The sequence below is a fragment of the Alosa sapidissima genome, chromosome 3, assembly GCF_018492685.1.
Source record: "Alosa sapidissima isolate fAloSap1 chromosome 3, fAloSap1.pri, whole genome shotgun sequence".
NCBI lineage: Eukaryota > Metazoa > Chordata > Actinopteri > Clupeiformes > Clupeidae > Alosa > Alosa sapidissima.
Genome location: NC_055959.1, coordinates 7,188,154 through 7,199,972, shown reverse-complemented (window position 1 = coordinate 7,199,972; position 11,819 = coordinate 7,188,154). Strand labels below are relative to the sequence as shown.

The following is an 11,819-nucleotide window of genomic DNA, read 5'->3' as shown; positions in this document are numbered from 1 at the left end:
TGGACCTGTTAAAAGGCCTGCTACCATGGTAACTTATGTTTTTGGTGATATAGTAGGCAACACAGAGCACAAAACTACACAGTGCTTAGCCTAGGCAGCTGGAATGACAGGTGTGATATCTGCCCTCCACATGTCCATATACCATGAACATTCATTTGAAGATGATACCAGTAGTTGCCTATAAAAAGAAACATGCTTCAAAAAGTGGCAAATTGTGGCACACTGTCCCCTTAAAGCTGAGGCATTGTGTCGTCACTGGAACAGCAACATCAGTCTTTCTGTCTCGAAAGCAGTTGGAGCCCATTTCAGACTGAGCTCCATGAGTGTGTTAGTCCTTCAAAACATCAATTTGATTTGACTCCCATAGATACAATCATTTTCTTTAGGCTTTATGTTCTTAAATGCAATTTCACTCCATGAAATCATATTATGGCAAAAGTACCCTCCATCAAAATGCTATAACCTTCCCTCTGCAACATAGCACTCCATGAAGAGGACAGTGAGAAGTCAAACGAAGTCAAACAACATATAGAAAGAGTGTAGAAGAAAACAGGCAACCACGAATTCCCCTTATCTTGAAACTTGAAACTTTATTGATGGTTATTGTTAAGCGGAACAAAGTGCATGCACATACAATGACAAGGAGAAGCCCTGTTCACAACACATATTCAAAGCAGAAATTGTATAGTAGTGTCACAGCAGTGGGTAAGATATTTTTGCCAAGTTGTGTGATGTAACACACACAGTACACAGGAGGTTATTTGCAGCTGGATAAATTGAAGCTGCCTGATCTTTGTTATTTTATGGTTTTAATTTTTTTTATAAATACAAAAAAATGAGATACGTGACAAACACCTCTAATTAGGTATACTTGTAAACAACATGAAGGGAAGTCTTTTGCGTACGCACAGCCAAGCTGCAACTCTTCAAGGACACCTTGACAGCTTGTTTGTGTAGCACTTGTAAATGACAGATTTATCATTATTTCATATTTACATATAGATATCTTTTTTTCACAAGTCATATATTTCTCATTTGTCTTGATAATCAAACAGTTTTCAAAGTGTAAAGGCTGTGTCCTAGAAAATAATATTACAAAGGATGTCACATTATAAATGATATCAAAACTAAACATTTAAAGGAAGCCAAACAAAAGAAAACAGTCAACATAATGTTCCACAAGCTGAGAAGCGATGAAAAATTGCAGGTTGTATGTGCAAAATAGTAGAGTTGACAAAAATACTATGATCATATCTACATAATGATTGCATTACTTGTAAAGTGTTGATATAAATCTGAGTATGATTCCATAAAAAATGAGACACCTTTCTCTAACAGTTGGTCTACTACACTAAATCTAAAACATTTTACAGTTGTGTATTCGTATAAGAGAACATTTGCACTGCACAGCTCATGTTTAATACACTGTTGTTTTTTCACTTTCATCTGGTACAAATAATCATAGTTTCAATACTTTTGAAAAAAAAGAAAAGAAAAAATAGAAACGGTGCTATTGTCACCGTATTTCTTATTATTCTTTTTTAATATCTCCCATAATATAAAAGTCAGCAATTATATCAATCAATATACTGGAAGTAATATAAAAAGAAGATTTCGTGGTTGGCCTAAAACTAGTAGGGGTTTGACCTACGGACTAGAGTATAGTTAACCAGTAAAATACTGCCATGGTGATTTTTTTTCAGGGAGTTTTTTTTCTTTTTTACTTCTACTTGTCTCTATGTAAAATCTGACTATACACATTTAACACCCCAGGAACATAACCTTTGGCTTAGACTAATGAATGATATAACACAGCTTATATTATCGATACAACAGCTGGCCCCTTCTCCTTGGCTGCCCGTTTTCCTATCATTGATGAAACTACACCCAGACTCTCAGGACAACTACGGTTCTCTACCTCCTTCTAGAGACTTCTATATATCCATCATGGTCCCCCTACCCACCCCGACCCGACAGTAAAGAAACCAGAAGAGAGGAAACAAAAGCGATGTCAAGAAAAGCAAGAGAGAAAATAACAAAACAAAACAAAACAAAACACTTGACTACTGTAGTCACTTACACTCTTACAAAATATGATAACCCCAAGTGACTTAATATTTATCATACATAATTCATTTACATGATAAAGCCCTAACAATTTGTATTCTCACTTTTGTTTAATTCATTTTTTAACTTCTTTTTTAAAATCTAGCAGCTTTCTAGATCACCACAGAAACCTCTACAGCCAACAATCTATGTAATCTTTAGAAATTAAAAACCCACAATATTAAAATACACAGCACAAAATATCTGAGGTATAGATGAAAAATATCCGTTTTTTTCCTTCTCTCTTAAGAGATGCTAAAACGATGCACTACAGCGTGTACTGCAATACCCAGGCCTCTGAAATATTCTCTCTTTTCCCCCCAAAGGAAGATTTTCATAGTGTTTTTGTTTTTGAATAGATTATTTTTTCTTTTTTTTCCTCTTTTGTTTTTGTTTTTAATATGGCGCGAAACGGCTATATCCACCTCGATATATACTAGCCTGTAATGAAGAAAGAACAAGGCCGACATCATCCGCATGGCTCCTGGTCTTGGCATCAGTCAGGGGTGCAAATGCATTCTGTGAGGCGAGAGGGAGAGAGAGAGGGAAAAAAGACAGAGCCATGGATTTGCGTGACTTTAATGGCCGTGGTGCGAACCCTGCAGGCTTTCCCATTATGGTTCTGTACATACCCCCGGACACGAAAACCAACCAATCAGCAGCCGTCATGCAGCAAGCATACCAAGACACCGCATGCCAGGAGGAAACTCAAGCCACGCAAGAGTGTGACAGGGTCGGGGGGAAGAAATGACAACACGTTATTAAAATGGAAAAACACAATTCACAAATGCTTGCTTTCGTAGGCCATAATGCATTTAAAACAAATGTACAAACACATACACAAACACACAAATAATACAATATGGCAGAGGTATACCACAAAGAAGATTGCTGAGACCATGCAGTGTGTTGATGGAGACTCCTTTAAAATGCCAGTGAAAAACTAAAGCTTCAACCTCCCTGCCCCTGCTGAAGCTTTTCACCCCCCCTATCTCTCTTTCTCTCTGACACACACACACACACACTCCCCACTCATATTCACGAACACACACGCACACACACACACACACACACACACATCCTTTTAGCTGTTGCTACAGCACCACTTAGGTGATGGATTTAATTATCAAAATGACTAATTATTCCATTAAAGGGAGTGCTCGGCTAGGTGATATTCACAAAATTAGAAATATAATAACTAACATGCACTACACTGCCAAGAAATTAAGGCATTTATCACGTTTACTGTGAGGATTAATGTGGCATTTCAGCTGCCGTTAGCACAAGAGACAAATTCAATTATGTTTAAGTGAGAGGATGTCAGCTGTGCTAAAATCCATACAGAGGGAAAGGGGGAGTACAAAAATGAAAGAAAAAAGAGGAAAAAATGAACAAAAAAGAATTAAAGCAATTTTGAAGCGCATACAGAGAAACAAACGCAAAAGAATGACCAGAGGGACTGACATAAAATTATTAGAAAGAGTAAGACAAAAATATGTACAAGACGCGGGGATGCTGCAGTTCATTATTATTATTTTATTTTTTTTATAACTCACCATGGCACCAACGCTGTATGTTGCTGCTGGAGCAAGTGTGTGGTTGTAGGGGTCGGCAGCATAAACTCGTCCGTAACTGTGAAAACAGGAGACGTGACAGTTAGGACACACACATATAGATTAACACACATAATTACTCTTAAGCACTCTCCCTTACACATACCACCCCTCAACGTGTCAGTATCAACTGCAGAAAAATAAACAAACAAACAAACAAACAAACATAAAAAATGACGGCAAAACAACAACCACAACAGAAAAGCAACCAGGGAAACACAGCTGCTTGATCGCTGCCACGACAACGATGATAAAATACAGCAAATACTGATGACCCACATGTAAATGATCGAGTGTTTCTAAAAAAAATGTTTTTTTAAAATAATCTAACAAAAATAAATAAATGAAAATAATAAAAAAAAAACACAAATAAACATTGAGGAAAGAGCCCCGCATGGTTCCGCTGTCATGCCACTGTGAACACAGGACATCACTAGTCCTGTTTTGAAGGGCCGCTTGTGCAAGAAATTACAAGACACTCAGGAGCAGGGGAAAAAAGGTCACCGCTTGCTCTAATAATGTCCACAATTATCCATGTGCAGTTCTCTAGTTGTGAGGATGGCAACAGTCTCAGAGAGGCAGAACTGTCTGTACCAAGTTTGTTGGGTTTAATATAGTCTGTTGTTTGACATTGAAAATAAATGTGTGTATACATGGGTCAAAATTGGTCACAATTTATTTGTTTGCAATGTGATAACTCTTGCACAAAATAGCCCTTCAATTAGAGGTTAAATTACTGAACACAATTCATGGGAATAGTAAGTACCACAAAAAAGCATATTCCACAGCAAACATAGTAAATTAATAACAGAAAAAAGAGTCAAGGAACAAAAAATTGTGAGGTTAAAGGAACATTATATATGTTGGGAAAGGTATGCCCTCATTGTCCTTGAACAGCTGCATGCATGCAAGCAGCCTAGCATTTTTTTACTCTTCCATTTTGCTCCTCCACACACACCTAAGGTGTTACAGGAGGGAGCTGCATCAGTCAAATGCTCCACCTACTCCGCTATTTTGAGAACTACATGATCTGATGGCTCGTACACTTATTGGGACGATGTTTCAGATGTTAAGATCAGTGGGTGGGGCTCTTCTCACGAGAGGTTTGTCTCATCTCCTGTCTAAGCCCGTGGCCTTTTTAAACTCTCCGACAGACTGACTGACTGACTGACTGGCTGAGAGCTGTGAGCTCCCGGCTCCCAGAAGGCCGAGCGGTGAAATAACCTGGATTATCTGCTCCTCCGAGCCTTGTTATGCATGCATGGTGTTTCTGGACCAGATAAGAGCCAATCAGAGAGCAGGAGCACAGCCTATAAATGAGGTGATTTGCATATTCACTCACCCCCCCCCCCCCCCCCCCACACACACACACACCCACCCACCCCCTTGAGATTAAGAAGTTAATCCACAGCAGATTAGTTTGGACATTGTTATGCGCTGTACAGTTTGTCTGTCTTCACATTTCATTGGCCTGCCAGTATTATTTTTTCTTCGTTGATTTTTGAGTTTGACCTGTGTTATCTCTGTTTAGAGAGGCTACTTTTAATGACAGCACTGTTTGTTAGACCCAAGACAGACAAACAGTGTGTCTAAAGGGGGGAATTGATTTTAAAGAAGTGATTAAAAAAATATTCACTTCGGTTTTAATCACTTTTTTGACAACAGTATTAGACTTATGTGTCAATGAACAACTGGCTCTTTGGTATTTAGTTTGATTAGAATGAAGATCAGCAGCATTTAGACCCTGATACAAAGGAGTGGAGAAAGTGGTGATAACTCAAGAGAGCAATTTCTCAGGCCTATAATTTAAAAAAAAAAAAAAAATAATTGTTATGGCTTATGTTTTGCTAAATGAATATATCAAGTCTTCAAAGACCAGCTCAGCGACCTAGTACAGGTTTGCAGCAATTACTTGCAAAGTCCCATCCAGGTGCATGACCTTTGTCACCTCCATCATGATAATCTCCACAATTCTGCAAAAAGGAATAGTTTTCTTGAAGAATAGTGCTGGCTCTGTTTGGTAATGATCAAGTGCTATTCTACTCTACAGGTTAATACTGTACATTTCAGGCGCTACCACCATAACGTCATGCATTCCTGATGAGCGGGGAACGTCTGGTCAACTGCCCTGCCAGCTCATTCTATTTCTACATGTGTGTACAGGTTCAGGGAGGTATTCAGCATTGGCTGGTCCCTCAAACAAGCTGGAGAGGCTTTAATCCTTCATTGACTACCTTAAAGAATTAGTGACATTTTGTGACTCGTTTCTCGAATTTCTTACACGCCCATGTAGGTGGGTGTTTGTGTTACTCACGCTGGTACTATTGAATTCAATTTCATTTCTCGTTTATTAATCCTGATTAGTTGAACACGAAACACGCCCACCCATTGAATTACAGATTCCCAAACGTATTTTACAAAGAAATGGCTAATGTCTGTAAGTATAGGCCTTAGGCCTGAATGGCAATCTGCTTAGCATATTCATCTTTACTCTTAAAAGGACTCTGTCACAAAATCAATAGGCAGATGGACAGGTCCATTTTCCCTTCTCTATATGCAATGGTAGGGGCAAATCACAAATCACATTCACAACTAAAGTCATTCCAAAGATCTAGCCATCTACAGCCAATGTGCAAGACATCGTACACCCAATCAGCAATTGTTTCACAATAACGAGACACTCACTACATACATACATACATACATACATACATACATACATTCACATACATATACATACACTGTATGCACACACCCATACACTCGCACAAAATAAAAACAAATCCAATGGAGATGCCCAGATAAACAAACTACTGTATAAATAAAATAAAATAAGTGAACGGAGAGAAGGCGCAACAGTCTCGATCAAATTAAAAATGAGGGGATATACACAATGAGAGAAACAAAAAAACAGACAGACAGACAAACACAGGGACAGAAAAACCAGACAGGTTCCAAGCGTGTGTCAGTGGATTTATCTTTCTCTGTCAGGAACGCATGCCCCTTCCAAAGCAATGCCAGAGATAAGAGGAGGGAAAAAAAACCAACCAAACAAAACAAAACAAAAAAACCCAGAACGAACGATGAGAGGATGAGTGCAATGCCTGCCAGCTATCCTCATGCATGTACTCCAACAATACTTCAGTTTTAAGAAGCATTCATGAACGCAATAGAAGAGAAAAAAGTAACATCTACTTGTACGCGCTCTCAAACAAAGAGAAAACAGCGCTGCACAGAGGCGCCATCTATCTGGTGCACAATAATAATAGTAATAATCATAATAATAATAAAGAAATAATAGAGACTGTATATATATATATATATATGCTTGCTCCCCTTGAGGGGAAGCATCATAAAACGGTGTGGGTGATTCAGTTTATTCACTTTTTTGGTTCATATTTATTTTTTATTTTACCTGAAGAGGTGTTACAAGAAATTTCATCTGCTGCAACGAAGACGAAATGATTTCTGCAAGAGAAGATAAAATTCACAATACCGCTTGCTGACTGGCTGCTGGGTGAGGGGGGAGGAGGAGGAGGTCGGGGAGGAGGGGGGAGAGGAGAGGAGAGGAAAGGAGGGAGAAGGGTGTTTTTTTGTGGTAGATGGGGTTTCAGTTCACAGGCAACAGAACCACAGCTCCAAGTGCAGACTCACACGGACGACAATGGAAGGGGCTGAATGGGGAGCATACTCATGCTGGTTAAGGACATGAAGGCAATGAAAATGAGAGCGAGAGAGAGAGAGAGAGACAGAGAAGAAGAAGAGGATGAGAAAGAAGAGTCAAATAAAAATAGAAAGAACATAAAAGAAACAGAACAAACTAATAATAAAATAAAGTCACAGATGAGATTAAAAACCAGAAGATATGCACAGTGCAGAGCACACATGAGTAGTAAGCTGGTTCATCCCGCTGACTATGGGCCGATTCAATGGGAACTACCTGCTCTCAAGCCGGGTTTCAGCTGGAAAATCTCAATGTACTGTAGTTCATTTTTCGACACATGAAAACCTGAATAAATGTCCCATATGTTTGCACAATGCATGCATGCTATAAAGTTATGGTCATCTATGGCTTGCTATTTCACAGTAGGTAGTATGTCCAAACCCAGACCACTTCAGTAATGACACGAGACAGAAATAATTGGCCAAGGCCTATTAAATGTAATAATGTAGCGTTTCTTAACGGGTGAAATGGCAAATGTTTAGGCCTATACATTACAGCGGAGAGACATCAGTAAAGCGCCTTGCCTGAAATACCTACAAGCACAACAAAACTACATCAACCAAAACTGACTTCAAATTCTGTAGCACTTCACCATCCCCATAACTCATATACGTCTATTAATGCCACCCAGTTTTTTACTATATTTTTTCCCCCAGAATAAACCAAGGCTGCGACAAATGGACTGTAGACTTTTTTTTAATGCATATCCTGGCAAACAGTTCAGTGCATGTAATGTATACATCTGCATCCACCACTTCTACGGCTACTTGCTACTTACTCCCAGTAGAAATAAAATTGCGAGACACTTCTGATGGAATATGTGCATACTTGAAATGCTGTATGTGATGTGATTCTTACAGTAGCTGCTGGGTAAACAAACTACACTCCCCTCCACTGCATCATTCAGTCAGAGTAATTTTTCGGGGTTGAGTGAATGACTGCACAGGTGTGATAAATGATATGTCATGCCCTGATCTTATGTCTAATTAGAGGCATAGGTTGTCAGCCATATTACCACCCTCCCCCTGCCTGTTTAATTGCAGCTTGCAGCTATATTTAATAACTTAATGAATCATTCATTCCCGCAAAGCACTCAGATTGAATCGGCCCTCTTAATTAAGTTAGGTGGCGGCTTGTTTGGTAACACAGTTTCGAATTCGACATGACAGTATTGACCCCCGCAACATGTCTACTCTACGGAGGTAAACAGAATGCACTCATGCAATGTAATTTCCCATGCATTTTACGGTGCGGTTTCTACACCCACCACTACACACAAACAGGACCAATGAGCGCAAAGACCTACAGCATACACACTAAACACAAGGCTCACTGGCAGCACACACGTGTAGGGTACACACACACACACACACACACACACACACACACACACACACACACACGTTCTGATCACATTGTTATACAGTATGTGTAATTGTCAGAAGAACTACAAAGGCATGCACTTCATGGACACATCTAATGCGATTGAAATGTCATGTTTTTTTTGGTCAAAAAACACAATACCAAATGACATTACAATCAATATATTATCACAGTTTCCTGCATTAAAAACTATACCAACAGCCCAGATTAGGTTGGTTTATGTACATCCTAAAATGGCAAACCTCATCTTATAAGAGAAAGTTAATATACAGTAGGTGAAGGTCGACATTTGTTTTTCATAAAACCTTCAGGGAGCATTGCATCTGTTTAGCAGAGAGATGTTTGCGATTACTGCTGCCTAGTGATAGAAGATCAGTGTCAAAAAGGCTTTGGCGCCATTAACAATTCAACACGGATGAGCTTAGGTTCAGAAATCACTTAAGCATGAAAACAAACAACGCATAACACTACAGTCCTGCGAATCAGTTCAATAAATCTGTTTATAAACCTGTAATTGTGTCTGTCGTTTCAAAAATTAAATAAATATAAAACAGTAACCAGACCGATCCAGTAATCCAGCAGGAGAACCCCCAACCACCACCACTGTCACCCCCTCAGAGTTTGTCACAGAGACAGCTGGTCTCTTAGCCTGAAGGCTACGATACTTTTTGGTCCAAAGAGCAGACGGCTGCAACCTGACTTCACATGCATGCAGCACTCGTGTCTACCCCCCTTCCCACACACAGACACACACAAAACCAGAACTAGTGGCCGAGTGAGAGAGGGGGACAAAAGCATAGGTCAGCAAGACACATGCACTTGAAAGGTGTATAATGTGTGTGTTACATGTTTGTCTGTCTGGGTAAGTACAATTTTAAAGGAGGGACACATTGAGTCCAAAAAGTGTACTTTATTGCTTGTTTACTTTACCAAAAAGTGTACTTTATTGATTGTGTGTGTGTGTGTGTGTGTGTATGTGTGTGTGTGTGTGTGTGTGTGTGTGCATGTGTGTGTGTGTGTGTCTGTTTATGTGTGTCTGTGTGTGTGTGTGCGCACGGGTGCACAGGGCCATGTCTGTGCGTGTTGGGCCTAGGAGTTGTGTTGCCGGGACTTCTGCCTGGTGCTAATCCATCTGTCCCTGGCCCTGTAGCAGTCCAGATGGACCGAAAGACAGAGCACTCTGACTATCACAGAAAGAAACGAAGAGAGAGACGAGAGAGAGAGAGAGAGAGAGAAAGGGGGGAGGGAGAGACTGCAGTGGAGGTCAACCTCCAGCCACACCAAGCCTCCCTGTAGTAGTGTTCGCCTCCCACAGCCCCACAGATAAAAAGTGAGCGCGAGAACTCGGCAGAAGCTGCAGGTACTCGTCTCTCTCCCCACAGGCTTCGGCCTCACCAGATGGTGTTAGCCAGCGGACGGACTCTGGGCTGGAGTCAGGGGAGGGGGGGAGAGGGAAGGGGGGGGGTTAGGTGGGTTGGTTGGAGATGGACACCCAGTGGGCTTGCTGGTAGTGTGGGCATCTGATGGGAGGTAATGTGGGGTAGAGGGTTATACCTTTATACCTCTGGTGTCCATACCGAAGCCTTGCTCCACTCAGCTCTGTTACGTTAAGAGGCATTGGAGCCCCTTGCTATCCTTAACGGGGAATTCAACAAGTCCGACAACCGCTTTTCAAATGCAAGTTGACCGAATTAGTGGGGCATTCCATTTTCCCGTTTTTTAAAGAATCTGTAATGATTAACAGAAATTTGAACTATGCACGTAGTTGACGCGTAGGGCAATAAATAAATTTTCACTCTGGTGAAATCTTAAGTAGAGCCTCTCAAAACAGTTTCCTTGAAAAATGAATTATAAATTGCTAACGACCACCCTCTAAAAGTTTCATGAAATTATATAATCACATATACAGACTAATTTCATACAAATTATTCATATGCCATTAATAATTCTATTATTAAAACAAAAGAGGAAAAAAATGTTTAAAAAATGGTTGAGTTCGCAATACCAATTTGTTGCTCTCTTTGTTATGAGCCTACAACTTTCACAAGCTAATCTTAGCAGAATTTATTATGATGGCGTTCTTAAATCGGTGCATTTCTTAAAGGATTAGTAAGTTTGTGGTAATACAGATCTGTTTTACAAATAACATGAATGTACCCAATGCAGATAGGCAAGCAAGAGCTCACTGTCACAGCGTTATTAAGGCTGAAGCTTACTCCAGCTAATGCGGCAGGATGTCACTCAAACGTACGCTCCTGTTTAGGCCATCCAAAGTAAATGACATCTCAAGTACAGTGGAGATGGAGAGAGAGAAAAAGAGAGAGAAAGAGAGGCGTTTGCTTCTCCTGCACAAATGGCTAAGTTAAGACTTTTAACTACATTTCCATGTTGACAGTCAAATCACAGGTTCGTTTGGCACAAATTACTGTTAAGGACACAGCATAGATGACATCTAGTCATTTTACGTTGAAGTGTGTTATTTGACAGCAGTCCTACAAAGCTAAGGTCACAGGAAGTACTGTATGTCCTCAGCGAAGATAGTCCTTTGTTTGTCAACACAGATAGATGTACCTTCTTTGCCAGCTATGATAATGTAATCAATATCATTCAGTAAATTTATCGACTGTTTTAAACGATTGTGCTGAACCTGTCAAAATACTGTGTACGACAGGTTTCTCTTTCACTCTTATCATTTCCAATCTGCACACATTGCAAAACATGCTTCCTGGGTGAGGCTTTGAAAACACAAGACTCTCCTGGCCCAAACCAGTAAAGTGTCTGAGGAGCAGCACGTCTGGTCTGTAAACAGCAGTGCTCGGTCATCCAGTTATGGTTAGAATATGAAGAGCAGAAAAAAACTGTTCCTACAATTAAAAGCCCTTTGGATGGAAGAGCAGGCTATGAGACATGAAACTTTCTCATTGATTTTTCTGCAACATTCTGACCTTTGAGGTCTTTGTCATGATAGACCCCTGCATCTCCCTCTGTCCAAG

General features: G+C 40.1%; 1 protein-coding gene across 11 annotated transcripts in view; it reads right to left on the bottom strand.

The window, feature by feature from the left end:
- Positions 1 to 2,354: 2,354 nt before the first annotated feature.
- The window catches only part of rbfox1 (RNA binding fox-1 homolog 1), a 234,985-nt gene continuing 225,520 nt past the window's right edge, over positions 2,355 to 11,819 (bottom strand). For 10 of the 11 annotated variants that reach the window (XM_042086631.1, XM_042086632.1, XM_042086635.1 and 7 more), the window contains 2 exons: positions 3,663 to 3,738; positions 2,355 to 2,625 (listed from right to left, as the gene is read on the bottom strand). In XM_042086631.1, coding sequence (XP_041942565.1) covers positions 2,503 to 2,625; positions 3,663 to 3,738 — 199 coding nt within the window. In that variant the 3' untranslated portion in view covers positions 2,355 to 2,502. Of the gene's footprint in view, positions 2,626 to 3,662; positions 3,739 to 7,134; positions 7,188 to 11,819 lie in introns of all 11 variants that reach the window. The other variant, XM_042086633.1, reaches the window with a different exon arrangement.